The 14,936-nt window shown below is 48.7% G+C and overlaps 1 protein-coding gene across 6 annotated transcripts in view; it reads left to right on the forward strand.

The window, feature by feature from the left end:
* Positions 1-14,936, forward strand: part of LOC117411756 (filamin-B) — a 142,023-nt gene that overhangs the window by 53,644 nt on the left and 73,443 nt on the right. For 5 of the 6 annotated variants that reach the window (XM_058988936.1, XM_058988931.1, XM_058988933.1 and 2 more), the window contains exons 4-7: positions 8,273-8,420; positions 11,186-11,304; positions 12,135-12,212; positions 14,223-14,385. In XM_058988936.1, the coding sequence (XP_058844919.1) occupies positions 8,273-8,420; positions 11,186-11,304; positions 12,135-12,212; positions 14,223-14,385 (508 nt within the window). Of the gene's footprint in view, positions 1-8,272; positions 8,421-11,185; positions 11,305-12,134; positions 12,213-12,446; positions 12,471-14,222; positions 14,386-14,936 lie in introns of those variants that run through there. The other variant, XM_058988935.1, reaches the window with a different exon arrangement.

A 14,936-nucleotide genomic window follows, 5' to 3' on the forward strand; every position in this document is an offset into this window, starting at 1 on the left:
GCGCCTTTGCTGGATGCTCCACTCGGGAGCCCCAGTTGTCTTTATTTCTACATCAGAAACAAAAATCAGTTTGGTTTTGGCAAGTGAATTTGCAGTGTGTTTCACTGTATCTGTTCTTTGCAGTGTGTTTCACTGTATCTGTTCTTTGCAGTGTGTTTCACTGTGCGTCTGTTCTGTATATCTATTCTAACTCTCTAAACTGCTGGATTGAGTTTAAATGTATTTGGGATTGGTTGTGGTAGCTCTGGTTATTAGTGGCTCAGACTGCCACACTAGACCAAGATTATGGTTTGGATTTCATGAGGTCATGCACCACAAAGCCTATAGTCGTCCTGAGCTGTTCTCAAATACTGCACTCAATTAATGAAGGCTGCCCTGACAGTGTGTCTGATAGAGGCTACACTCACAGTGTGTGTCTGTGTGTGTGTGTGATAGAGGCTACACTCACAGTGTGTGTCTGTGTGTGTGTGATAGAGGCTACACTCACAGTGTGTATCTGTGTGTGTGTCTGATAGAGGCTACACTCACAGTGTGTATCTGTGTGTGTGATAGAGGCTACACTCACAGTGTGTGTCTGTGTGTGTGTGTGATAGAGGCTACACTCACAGTGTGTGTCTGTGTGTGTGTGATAGAGGCTACACTCACAGTGTGTGTCTGTGTGTGTGTCTAATAGAGGCTACACTCACAGTGTGTGTCTGTGTGTGTGTGTGATAGAGGCTACACTCACAGTGAGTATCTGTGTGTGTGTGATAGAGGCTACACTCACAGTGTGTGTCTGTGTGTGTCTGATAGAGGCTACACTCACAGTGTGTATCTGTGTGTGTCTGATAGAGGCTACACTCACAGTGTGTATCTGTGTGTGTCTGATAGAGGCTACACTCACAGTGAGTATCTGTGTGTGTCTGATAGAGGCTACACTCAGTGTGTATCTGTGTGTGTCTGATAGAGGCTACACTCACAGTGTGTATCTGTGTGTGTCTGATAGAGGCTACACTCAGTGTGTATCTGTGTGTGTCTGATAGAGGCTACACTCACAGTGTGTATCTGTGTGTGTCTGATAGAGGCTACACTCACAGTGTGTATCTGTGTGTGTGATAGAGGCTACACTCACAGTTGTATGGGGATAGCTAGCTAGATGCATAGTCTAAGTATTAAGCAATTTAACAATTAGTATTCATGACAGTATATAGATCCTTTGTGATGTCATCCCTGATAATCCCATCAGATTTGCATGCTGTTACAAACAGAAGGATATCAATTCCCCCTTGATGCAAGTTCTGGCTTGAGGGTGATACATAAGCAAGCCTGCAAATCTGTCAGTCTGTGTATCCCCCTTCACTGATCACTTCAACATAATAATAATAATAATAATTTTTAAAGTGAGTTCTTGGAAAACACCACCTGGAAACTGCCATTAATTTGTGATGTAGACTCACTTTTCAGAAGATGTATTGTGCATGTGATTATATCCATATTTCCACCAAGAATAGAAAGCAAAAAACACACAGTGGCAATAGCGATTGGCCACAGAGACGAGACTTAAAGAGTAAGTTGTGGGTTATGTGCTGTTTATTTATTTATTGCATTTATATAGCGCTTTTTATACAAAAGTATTGCAAAGCAGTATACAACAAACCACAATACATTTGTATAGCATGTCACACATACAACTGCCACAGTCAGACCATTTAAATAACAGTATACACATAATACAAAAGCAGCAATTTTAAAGTTACATTAAAACCCACTAAGATAAGAAAGCCATTTTATAAAAGTGCATTTTTAGTCTTGACTTGAAAACTGTAACGGTCCAAGCTTCCTTGACAAACGAAGGCAGATCATTCCATAATTTCGGAGCTCTACAAGAAGAAGCCCTACCTCCTGTGTTGCTTTTGTTGACCCTAGGAATAACCAGCAGCCTCGCATCCTGTGATCTCAGAGTGCGGTTTGGAAGATACGGGGTCAGTAACTCCTGCAAATAACTAGGTGCTAATCCATTCAGGGCCTTGTAAGTTAACAGCACAATCTTAAAATCAATTCTGTACTGCACAGGGAGTCAATGTAAAGAGGCCAAAACAGTGGTAATATGTTCACTTTCCCTGGTTTTAGTAAGAATTCTAGCGGGAGTATTCTGAACAAGCTGCAAGCGGGATACCACGGGATACCAGAAAAAAGTGCATTACAATAATCAATTCTAGATGAAACAAAGGCATGCATTAGTCTCTCGGCATCAGATATTATTATTTGCTTATTGAGCAGACGCCTTTAGCCAAGGCGACTTACACAGACTAGGGTGTGTGAACTGTGTGTGTGAACTGTGTATCAGCTGCAGAGTCACTTATAACAACGTCTCACCCGAAAGACGCAGCACAAGGAGGTTAAGTGCCTTGCTCAGGGTCACACAGTGAGTCAGTGACTTGCTCAGGGTCACACAGTGAGTCAGTGAATGAGCCGGGATTTGAACCGGGGACCTCCTGGTTACAAGTCCTTTTCTTTAACCACCGGAGCACACAGCCTCCTATAATGGAAATAATTGGTCTAATAAAAGAAGTACCTTATTTCTAGAACTTTTAACTTTTAAACTAACATTTATACAGTAAGGTATTTCTTATCTTATTACATGCAGGCATATACTTTTTAGGTGCTCAAGAAGCATTAGCTTTCTGTAATGCTGCGTGAAGTTTCTGTTGGGTAGTGAGTATTCTCTCCGGTAAAGCAGTTAGACCGGGCTCCTCCGTGGAGCAGTTTGAAGATTGTGGTGCAACGATAACAGCTTGGAAGACATTTCTGAAAACACATTTTAGTGGCTAAAGCTCTTGTTATTATGTGTGGTACAAAGGAGGATAGAGGAAGTTTCTGATTGGCTAGTTCATATCAAAGTTGACACTTTCTGGACTAAAGATGTTAAGCACTGTCTCCTTTGTGTCTGTATGAATTTCAGAAAGATTTTTATTTAATCCGTGCTTCTAACTTTGTAAGGAAATAAAACTGGCCCCTCACTCCTAGTTTTATATCAAGTCTTACTTATATGTTCCTCTAAAATGTACCTTCTGGTATGAAGCGTGTCAGTGTTCGGTGCAGGCGGATCAGAGCTTCTGGTATGAAGCGTGTCAGTGTTCAGTGCAGGCGGATCAGAGCTTCTGGTATGAAGCGTGTCAGTGTTCAGTGCAGGCGGATCAGAGCTTCTGGTATGAAGCGTGTCAGTGTTCGGTGCGGGCGGATCAGAGCTTCTGGTATGAAGCGTGTCAGTGTTCGGTGCAGGCGGATCAGAGTTTCTGGTATGAAGCGTGTCAGTGTTCGGTGCAGGCGGATCAGAGCTTCTGGTATGAAGCGTGTCAGTGTTCGGTGCAGGCGGATCAGAGCTTCTGGTATGAAGCGTGTCAGTGTTCGGTGCAGGCGGATCAGAGCTTCTGGTATGAAGCGTGTCAGTGTTCGGTGCAGGCGAATCAGAGCTTCTGGTATGAAGCGTGTCAGTGTTCGGTGCGGGCGGATCAGAGCTTCTGGTATGAAGCGTGTCAGTGTTCGGTGCAGGCGGATCAGAGCTTCTGGTATGAAGCGTGTCAGTGTTCGGTGCAGGCGGATCAGAGCTTCTGGTATGAAGCGTGTCAGTGTTCGGTGCGGGCGGATCAGAGCTTCTGGTATGAAGCGTGTCAGTGTTCGGTGCGGGCGGATCAGAGCTTCTGGTATGAAGCGTGTCAGTGTTCGGTGCGGGCGGATCAGAGCTTCTGGTATGAAGCGTGTCAGTGTTCGGTGCGGGCGGATCAGAGCTTCTGGTATGAAGCGTGTCAGTGTTCGGTGCGGGCGGATCAGAGCTTCTGGTATGAAGCGTGTCAGTGTTCGGTGCAGGCGGATCAGAGCTTCTGGTATGAAGCGTGTCAGTGTTCGGTGCAGGCGGATCAGAGCTTCTGGTATGAAGCGTGTCAGTGTTCGGTGCAGGCGGATCAGAGCTTCTGGTATGAAGCGTGTCAGTGTTCAGTGCAGGCGGATCAGAGCTTCTGGTATGAAGCGTGTCAGTGTTCAGTGCAGATGGATCAGAGCTTTCATTTAGTTAGTTTTAGTTGTTCTTAATGTTATCTTATTACTGATTTGTTTGATTCACTGTATCTTTATTTTGTCTCAGTGTTTCCTTAATTTCTGTGGACTTTTTATTACTTATTTTCTTTTAAAATATTTCAATTTTCCTAAATATCTTTTCCCATTTACTGTGGTTCTATCAGTCCTTCCAGGACCTCTGAGGGAGTCTGGATCGTTATCAGCTTTGCAAGAGGTCTTCTGTTGGTGGGAGACTAGTCAGGATGTCTTTGAATTTGTAGACTTAAAGTCATGATCTAGATGACTTCTCTGTGTGTATTGTTAAAATAAAGCGCTATGACCTCCACAGTGTGTCAGTGATGGATGCTGCCCTCACTCTGTGTCTCTGTGTGTCAGGTGATTTGTGTGTCAGTGATGGATGCTGCCCTCACTCTGTGTCTCTGTGTGTCAGGTGATTTGTGTGTCAGTGATGGATGCTGCCCTCACTCTGTGTCTCTGTGTGTCAGGTGATGTGTGTGTGTCAGTGATGGATGCTGCCCTCACTCTGTGTCTCTGTGTTTCAGGTGATGTGTGTGTCAGTGATGGATGCTGCCCTCACTCTGTGTCTCTGTGTGTCAGGTGATGGATGCTGCCCTCACTCTGTGTCTCTGTGTGTCAGGTGATGTGTGTGTCAGTGATGGATGCTGCCCTCACTCTGTGTCTCTGTGTTTCAGGTGATGTGTGTGTCAGTGATGGATGCTGCCCTCACTCTGTGTCTCTGTGTGTCTGGTGATGTGTGTGTCAGTGATGGATGCTGCCCTCACTCTGTGTCTCTGTGTGTCAGGTGATTTGTGTGTCAGTGATGGATCCTGCCCTCACTCTGTGTCTCTGTGTTTCAGGTGATGTGTGTGTCAGTGATGGATGCTGCCCTCACTCTGTGTCTCTGTGTGTCAGGTGATGTGTGTGTCAGTGATGGATGCTGCCCTCACTCTGTGTCTCTGTGTGTCAGGTGATGTGTGTGTCAGTGATGGATGCTGCCCTCACTCTGTGTCTCTGTGTGTCAGGTGATGTGTGTGTCAGTGATGGATGCTGCCCTCACTCTGTGTCTCTGTGTGTCAGGTGATGTGTGTGTCAGTGATGGATGCTGCCCTCACTCTGTGTCTCTGTGTGTCAGGTGATGTGTGTGTCAGTGATGGATGCTGCCCTCACTATGTGTCTCTGTGTGTCAGGTGATGTGTGTGTCAGTGATGGATGCTGCCCTCACTCTGTGTCTCTGTGTTTCAGGTGATGTGTGTGTCAGTGATGGATGCTGCCCTCACTCTGTTTCTCTGTGTTTCAGGTGATGTGTGTGTCAGTGATGGATGCTGCCCTCACTCTGTGTCTCTGTGTGTCAGGTGATGTGTGTGTCAGTGATGGATGCTGCCCTCACTCTGTGTCTCTGTGTTTCAGGTGATGTGTGTGTCAGTGATGGATGCTGCCCTCACTCTGTGTCTCTGTGTGTCAGGTGATGTGTGTGTCAGTGATGGATGCTGCCCTCACTCTGTGTCTCTGTGTGTCAGGTGATTTGTGTGTCAGTGATGGATCCTGCCCTCACTCTGTGTCTCTGTGTTTCAGGTGATGTGTGTGTCAGTGATGGATGCTGCCCTCACTCTGTGTCTCTGTGTTTCAGGTGATGTGTGTGTCAGTGATGGATGCTGCCCTCACTCTGTGTCTCTGTGTTTCAGGTGATGTGTGTGTCAGTGATGGATGCTGCCCTCACTCTGTGTCTCTGTGTGTCAGGTGATGTGTGTGTCAGTGATGGATGCTGCCCTCACTCTGTGTCTCTGTGTGTCAGGTGATGTGTGTGTCAGTGATGGATGCTGCCCTCACTCTGTGTCTCTGTGTGTCAGGTGATGTGTGTGTCAGTGATGGATGCTGCCCTCACTCTGTGTCTCTGTGTGTCAGGTGATGTGTGTGTCAGTGATGGATGCTGCCCTCACTCTGTGTCTCTGTGTGTCAGGTGATGTGTGTGTCAGTGATGGATGCTGCCCTCACTCTGTGTCTCTGTGTTTCAGGTGATGTGTGTGTCAGTGATGGATGCTGCCCTCACTCTGTGTCTCTGTGTGTCAGGTGATGTGTGTGTCAGTGATGGATGCTGCCCTCACTCTGTGTCTCTGTGTGTCAGGTGATGTGTGTGTCAGTGATGGATGCTGCCCTCACTCTGTGTCTCTGTGTGTCAGGTGATGTGTGTGTCAGTGATGGATGCTGCCCTCACTCTGTGTCTCTGTGTGTCAGGTGAAGTGTGTGTGTCAGTGATGGATGCTGCCCTCACTCTGTGTCTCTGTGTTTCAGGTGATGTGTGTGTGTCAGTGATGGATGCTGCCCTCACTCTGTGTCTCTGTGTGTCAGGTGATTTGTGTGTCAGTGATGGATGCTGCCCTCACTCTGTGTCTCTGTGTGTCAGGTGATGTGTGTGTCAGTGATGGATGCTGCCCTCACTCTGTGTCTCTGTGTGTCAGGTGATGTGTGTGTGTCAGTGATGGATGCTGCCCTCACTCTGTGTCTCTGTGTGTCAGGTGATTTGTGTGTCAGTGATGGATGCTGCCCTCACTCTGTGTCTCTGTGTGTCAGGTGATGTGTGTGTCGGTGATGGATGCTGCCCTCACTCTGTGTCTCTGTGTGTCAGGTGATGTGTGTGTCAGTGATGGATGCTGCCCTCACTCTGTGTCTCTGTGTGTCAGGTGATGTGTGTGTCAGTGATGGATGCTGCCCTCACTCTGTGTCTCTGTGTGTCAGGTGAAGTGTGTGTGTCAGTGATGGATGCTGCCCTCACTCTGTGTCTCTGTGTTTCAGGTGATGTGTGTGTGTCAGTGATGGATGCTGCCCTCACTCTGTGTCTCTGTGTGTCAGGTGATTTGTGTGTCAGTGATGGATGCTGCCCTCACTCTGTGTCTCTGTGTGTCAGGTGAAGTGTGTGTGTCAGTGATGGATGCTGCCCTCACTCTGTGTCTCTGTGTGTCAGGTGATGTGTGTGTGTCAGTGATGGATGCTGCCCTCACTCTGTGTCTCTGTGTGTCAGGTGATTTGTGTGTCAGTGATGGATGCTGCCCTCACTCTGTGTCTCTGTGTGTCAGGTGATTTGTGTGTCAGTGATGGATGCTGCCCTCACTCTGTGTCTCTGTGTGTCAGGTGATGTGTGTGTGTCAGTGATGGATGCTGCCCTCACTCTGTGTCTCTGTGTTTCAGGTGATGTGTGTGTCAGTGATGGATGCTGCCCTCACTCTGTGTCTCTGTGTGTCAGGTGATGGATGCTGCCCTCACTCTGTGTCTCTGTGTGTCAGGTGATGTGTGTGTCAGTGATGGATGCTGCCCTCACTCTGTGTCTCTGTGTTTCAGGTGATGTGTGTGTCAGTGATGGATGCTGCCCTCACTCTGTGTCTCTGTGTGTCAGGTGATGTGTGTGTCAGTGATGGATGCTGCCCTCACTCTGTGTCTCTGTGTGTCAGGTGATGTGTGTGTCAGTGATGGATGCTGCCCTCACTCTGTGTCTCTGTGTGTCAGGTGAAGTGTGTGTGTCAGTGATGGATGCTGCCCTCACTCTGTGTCTCTGTGTTTCAGGTGATGTGTGTGTGTCAGTGATGGATGCTGCCCTCACTCTGTGTCTCTGTGTGTCAGGTGATTTGTGTGTCAGTGATGGATGCTGCCCTCACTCTGTGTCTCTGTGTGTCAGGTGAAGTGTGTGTGTCAGTGATGGATGCTGCCCTCACTCTGTGTCTCTGTGTGTCAGGTGATGTGTGTGTGTCAGTGATGGATGCTGCCCTCACTCTGTGTCTCTGTGTGTCAGGTGATTTGTGTGTCAGTGATGGATGCTGCCCTCACTCTGTGTCTCTGTGTGTCAGGTGATGTGTGTGTCGGTGATGGATGCTGCCCTCACTCTGTGTCTCTGTGTTTCAGGTGATGTGTGTGTCAGTGATGGATCCTGCCCTCACTCTGTGTCTCTATGTGTCAGGTGATGTGTGTGTCAGTGATGGATGCTGCCCTCACTCTGTGTCTCTGTGTGTCAGGTGATTTGTGTGTCAGTGATGGATGCTGCCCTCACTCTGTGTCTCTATGTGTCAGGTGATGTGTGTGTCAGTGATGGATGCTGCCCTCACTCTGTGTCTCTGTGTGTCAGGTGATGTGTGTGTCAGTGATGGATGCTGCCCTCACTCTGTGTCTCTGTGTGTCAGGTGATGTGTGTGTCAGTGATGGATCCTGCCCTCACTCTGTGTCTCTGTTGCAGGTGATTACACCAGAGGAGATCATCGACCCCGATGTAGACGAGCACTCTGTCATGACTTACCTGTCACAGTTCCCCAAAGCCAAGCTGAAACCAGGAGCGCCCCTCAAACCCAAACTGAACCCCAAGAAAGCCAGAGCCTACGGGCCAGGTACGTCCGTCTTTCTGGCATTGACATTAGCATTGGCATTGACACCTGATTACTTTCTGTGTAGCAGCAATACATGTTTGATTCAATGTTTTAACACTGAGTATCACATATATATAAAAGCACCCCCAGCCATGTGGTGTAGGGACTGAAATGGGGCTTGTTTGCTGATGTCTACTGTCAGGGGCAAGGTTGTGCACCTAACTCACTGGGGGTTGAGAGTTCAGGAAGTGATTTGTGAGTGCTGTCTGCTCTCTTACTGTGAGGTGTGTCTGCTCTCTCACTGTGAGGTGTGAGTGCTGTGTCTGCTCTCTCACTGTGAGGCGTCTCTGCTCTCTCACTGTGAGGCGTCTCTGCTCTCTCACTGTGATGTGTGAGTGCTGTCTGCTCTCTCACTGTGAGGCATGTCTGCTCTCTCACTGTGAGGCATGTCTGCTCTCTCACTGTGAGGCGTGTCTGCTCTCTCACTGTGAGGCGTCTCTGCTCTCTCACTGTGAGGTGTGAGTGCTGTGTCTGCTCTCTCACTGTGAGGCATGTCTGCTCTCTCACTGTGAGGCGTGTCTGCTCTCTCACTGTGAGGCGTCTCTGCTCTCTCACTGTGATGTGTGAGTGCTGTGTCTGCTCTCTCACTGTGAGTGCTGTCTGCTCTCTCACTGTGAGGCGTGTCTGCTCTCTCACTGTGAGGCGTGTCTGCTCTCTCACTGTGAGGCGTGTCTGCTCTCTCACTGTGAGTGCTGTCTGCTCTCTCACTGTGAGGCGTGTCTGCTCTCTCACTGTGAGGCGTGTCTGCTCTCTCACTGTGATGTGTGAGTGCTGTCTGCTCTCTCACTGTGAGGCGTCTCTGCTCTCTCACTGTGAGGTGTGAGTGCTGTGTCTGCTCTCTCACTGTGAGGTGGGTCTGCTCTCTCACTGTGAGGTGTGAGTGCTGTGTCTGCTCTCTCACTGTGAGGTGTGTCTGCTCTCTCACTGTGAGGTGTGAGTGCTGTCTGCTCTCTCACTGTGAGGCGTGTCTGCTCTCTCACTGTGAGGTGTGAGTGCTGTGTCTGCTCTCTCACTGTGAGGCGTGTCTGCTCTCTCACTGTGAGGCGTGTCTGCTCTCTCACTGTGAGGCGTGTCTGCTCTCTCACTGTGAGGTGTGTCTGCTCTCTCACTGTGAGGCGTGTCTGCTCTCTCACTGTGAGGCGTGTCTGCTCTCTCACTGTGAGGCGTGTCTGCTCTCTCACTGTGAGGCGTGTCTGCTCTCTCACTGTGAGGCGTGTCTGCTCTCTCACTGTGAGGTGTGTCTGCTCTCTCACTGTGAGGCGTGTCTGCTCTCTCACTGTGAGTGCTGTCTGCTCTCTCACTGTGAGGTGTGTCTGCTCTCTCACTGTGAGGTGTGTCTGCTCTCTCACTGTGAGGTGTGTCTGCTCTCTCACTGTGAGGCGTGTCTGCTCTCTCACTGTGAGGCGTGTCTGCTCTCTCACTGTGAGGTGTGTCTGCTCTCTCACTGTGAGGTGTGAGTACTGTGTCTGCTCTCTCACTGTGAGGCATGTCTGCTCTCTCACTGTGAGGTGTGAGTGCTGTGTCTGCTCTCTCACTGTGAGGCATGTCTGCTCTCTCACTGTGAGGTGTGTCTGCTCTCTCACTGTGAGGCATGTCTGCTCTCTCACTGTGAGGTGGGTCTCCTCTCTCACTGTGAGGTGTGAGTGCTGTGTCTGCTCTCTCACTGTGAGTGCTGTCTGCTCTCTCACTGTGAGGTGTGTCTGCTCTCTCACTGTGAGGTGTGTCTGCTCTCTCACTGTGAGGCGTGTCTGCTCTCTCACTGTGAGGCGTGTCTGCTCTCTCACTGTGAGGTGTGAGTGCTGTGTCTGCTCTCTCACTGTGAGGCATGTCTGCTCTCTCACTGTGAGGCGTGTCTGCTCTCTCACTGTGAGTGCTGTCTGCTCTCTCACTGTGAGGTGTGAGTGCTGTGTCTGCTCTCTCACTGTGAGGTGTGTCTGCTCTCTCACTGTGAGGCGTGTCTGCTCTCTCACTGTGAGGCGTGTCTGCTCTCTCACTGTGAGGTGTGTCTGCTCTCTCACTGTGAGGCGTGTCTGCTCTCTCACGGTGAGGTGTGTCTGCTCTCTCACTGTGAGGTGTGAGTGCTGTGTCTGCTCTCTCACTGTGAGGCATGTCTGCTCTCTCACTGTGAGGTGTGTCTGCTCTCTCACTGTGAGGCATGTCTGCTCTCTCACTGTGAGGTGGGTCTCCTCTCTCGCTGTGAGGTGTGAGTGCTGTGTCTGCTCTCTCACTGTGAGGTGTGTCTGCTCTCTCACTGTGAGGTGTGAGTGCTGTGTCTGCTCTCTCACTGTGAGGCGTGTCTGCTCTCTCACTGTGAGTGCTGTCTGCTCTCTCACTGTGAGGCGTGTCTGCTCTCTCACTGTGAGGCGTGTCTGCTCTCTCACTGTGAGTGCTGTCTGCTCTCTCACTGTGAGGCGTGTCTGCTCTCTCACTGTGAGGCGTGTCTGCTCTCTCACTGTGAGGCGTGTCTGCTCTCTCACTGTGAGGCGTGTCTGCTCTCTCACTGTGATGTGTGAGTGCTGTCTGCTCTCTCACTGTGAGGCGTCTCTGCTCTCTCACTGTGAGGTGTGAGTGCTGTGTCTGCTCTCTCACTGTGAGGTGGGTCTCCTCTCTCACTGTGAGGTGGGTCTCCTCTCTCACTGTGAGGTGGGTCTGCTCTCTCACTGTGAGGTGTGAATGCTGTGTCTGCTCTCTCATTATGATGTGTGAGTGCTGTGTCTGCTCTCCAGGTATCGAGCCGAGTGGGAATACGGTGCTGCGCCCGGCAGTGTTCACCGTGGACACCGTCAGCGCCGGGCAGGGTGAGCTCACTGTGTACATCGAGGACCCGGCTGGCACTAGGGAGGAGGTGAGTGTCAGCGAGGGTCTGCACTAACCAGGGCTGCTTACTACACCTGCAAATTCTGTGCATGTTTAAATATTCATGTTCTTTTCATTCTCAGGGATGGAAATAAGACTCCTATTGCATAGCAATTTCACCCATTCCTAGTTTTAATACAAGCTTGATTTGCCACAGTGTATAGGTAACAAGCTCAGGTGCGTCTTATTAAAACCTTAGTAAATGAGACACTGAACCCACAGGACAGCTCCGTGGAGGGTTCATTTCCATATAGGACACTGAACCCACAGGACAGCTCCGCGGAGGGTTCATTTCCATATAGGACACTGAACCCACAGGACAGCTCCACGGAGGGTTCATTTCCATATAGGACGCTGAAACTTTTAGCTGTAGTAAGGTTGCCTGTTTGCAAAGTTGAAACAATCTGTTATGAATACAAATTATTTAAGAAAAGTTAAGAAAAGCAATCCTATTTTGGTGTCTAGTTTTTCTTTCTTAGAAATGTTTCTTAGAAATGTTAAATATGAGAAAGAAAATTCCTTTTTTTTACCCTTTCTTAAATATTATTATTATTTTTTTTAATTTAGTCATCGCCATTGGTTTTTTACCCCGGTTTTCTCCCTAATTTGGAATGCCCAATTATTATTTGCATCCCGGTTCACCGCTGCCACCCCCTGGTGACTCGTAAAACGGAGGCTGAAACACGCAGTCTGCTTCTTTAACACCCTAGAACAGTCCCATGAATATCAAACTGCATTGTATTGATAAAGCCTACTGTGTAAATCACTCCTTTACACTGTACACCCTCCTCTATGACATGCTGTTCCTCTGCTCACCAGGTAAAACCTGTCCCAAACAACGACAAGAACAAGACCTATACTGTGACCTACATTCCACGAGTGAGCGGCATGCACAAGGTATGAGACCCCAGCAGCTCCTCTTCACTCCCTGTACATCCTGTGAGTGAGCGGCATGCACAAGGTATGAGACCCCAGCAGCTCCTCTTCACTCCCTGTACACCCTGTGAGTGAGCAGCATGCACAAGGTATGAGACCCCAGCAGCTCCTCTTCTCACTCCCTGTACATCCTGTGAGTGTGCGTCATGCACAAGGTACGAGACCCCAGCAGCTCCTCTTCACTCCCTGTACATCCTGTGAGTGAGCGGCATGCACAAGGTATGAGACCCCAGCAGCTCCTCTTCACTCCCTGTACATCCTGTGAGTGAGCAGTATGCACAAGGTATGAGACCCCAGCAGCTCCTTTCTGTAATGAATCCTGTATATAAAGGACTGTGCAGTGGTGATGTATCCCCCTGATACAGTGAGTTTGTTACAGATTTCAATGGAAGAGTATTATTCTTCTACTGGCATGCAGCGTATTTTCCACCCCATCTAATATCACTTTGATAAATGACAGCACAGCAATTGGAAAGTTTCCATGTAAATCGTGCCAGTCTCAACATGTTCTAGCTTACACAATAGCACAGTGCAGTGTTTAGATGTGCAGTGTGCTGTACAGGATAGGCACAGTGCAGTGTTTAGATGTGCAGTGTGTTATACAGGGTAGGCACAGTGCAGTGTTTAGATGTGCAGTTTGCTGTACAGGATAGGCACAGTGCAGTGTTTAGATGTGCAGTGTGCTGTACAGGATAGGCACAGTGCAGTGTTTAGATGTGCAGTGTGCTGTACAGGATAGGCACAGTGCAGTGTTTAGATGTGCAGTGTGCTGTACAGGATAGGCACAGTGCAGTGTTTAGATGTGCAGTGTGCTGTACAGGATAGGCACAGTGCAGTGTTTAGATGTGCAGTGTGCTGTACAGGATAGGCACAGTGCAGTGTTTAGATGTGCAGTGTGCTGTACAGGATAGGCACAGTGCAGTGTTTAGATGTGCAGTGTGCTGTACAGGATAGGCACAGTGCACTGTTTAGATGTGCAGTGTGCTGTACAGGATAGGCACAGTGCAGTGTTTAGATGTGCAGTGTGCTGTACAGGATAGGCACAGTGCAGTGTTTAGATGTGCAGTTTGCTGTACAGGATAGGCACAGTGCAGTGTTTAGATGTGCAGTGTGTTATACAGGGTAGGCACAGTGCACTGTTTAGATGTGCAGTGTGCTGTACAGGATAGGCACAGTGCAGTGTTTAGATGTGCAGTGTGTTATACAGGATAGGCACAGTGCAGTGTTTAGATGTGCAGTTTGCTGTACAGGATAGGCACAGTGCAGTGTTTAGATGTGCAGTGTGTTATACAGGGTAGGCACAGTGCACTGTTTAGATGTGCAGTGTGCTGTACAGGATAGGCACATTGCAGTGTTTAGATGTGCAGCGTGCTGTACAGGATAGGCACAGTGCACTCTTTAGATGTGCAGTGTGTTATACAGGATAGGCACAGTGCAGTATTTAGATGTGCAGCGTGCTGTACAGGATAGGCACAGCGCAGTGTTTAGATGTGCAGTGTGCTGTACAGGATCGGCACAGTGCAGCATTTAGATGTGCAGTGTGCTGTACAGGATAGGCACAGTGCAGCATTTAGATGTGCAGTGTGCTGTACAGGATAGGCACATTGCAGTGTTTAGATGTGCAGTGTGCTATACAGGATAGTAAAGAAGCTGTATGTATGAACAGTATTGTAATGAATGTAATACCTAGCATATGGCACTGTACATGGTGCTGTAAAGAATTTAGAAATACAGAAGAAACTTAGTCAATTCAATGACAAATGTTTCTACCAGAAGTCTTTCTCAAAAACCAAGTTGAAATGTCCGTAATTGAAGTCAATCCTTATTGTGTTAATGTGCCCCTGTGTTAGTGTGCCCCTGTGTTAATGTGCCCCTGTGTTAATGTGCCTCTGTGTTAATGTGACCTGTGTTAATGTGCCCTGTGTTAATGTGCCCTGTGTTAATGTGACCTGTGTGTGCTGTTGTGTGCAGGTGGTCGTGTTCTTTGCAGGGCAGCACATCTCTAAGAGTCCCTTTGAGGTGAATATTGAGAAGGCTCAGGGAGATGCCAGCAAGGTGACTGCAAAGGGACCCGGCCTGGAGTCGACTGGAAACATTGCAAACAAACCCACCTACTTCGACATCAGCACTGCAGGTCAGACAGCTCTCTGGTAGAGTCTCTCTCTGTGTGTGTGTGTGTGTCTCTCTCTCTCTCTCTCTCTCTCTCTCTCGATTCCTGTGCTGTAGGTCACATGGTCTGATTGCAGTGAGATCATTGGCAGGAAACTGGCCAACACTGCTATCTTATTGTCCCCTGTACCCTGAGCCTAACCCTAACACTGTCTTTCACCTCTTTTATGTGCACAGTTTCTACCAGCCTCCCCCCTCTCCCCTTCCAGACAGTGTACCCCCACCCACCTGATACTCATCTCTGGCTTGAACAAAGCCCTCTCCCGGCTCCGCCGCCGTTCTCTTCACAGCTGTCATTTTGTATTATGTAGCTGCAGCTAGATCATGAGATCCTCAGATTCTAGCAGGACAGGATCCCCCCAGGCTGAGTTGGGCCTGCAAGCTATACTGAATGTATACTGTATGCATATGGCTGTAATTGCTTATCCTATATAATAATGAATACATACAATGCAAAGCACAGAACCAAATGAGTACCAAGAAGCAGCAGCAACTTCAAAGCTGATCTGCTTATCT

This window comes from Acipenser ruthenus, chromosome 16, assembly GCF_902713425.1.
Source record: "Acipenser ruthenus chromosome 16, fAciRut3.2 maternal haplotype, whole genome shotgun sequence".
Taxonomy (NCBI): Eukaryota; Metazoa; Chordata; class Actinopteri; order Acipenseriformes; family Acipenseridae; genus Acipenser; species Acipenser ruthenus.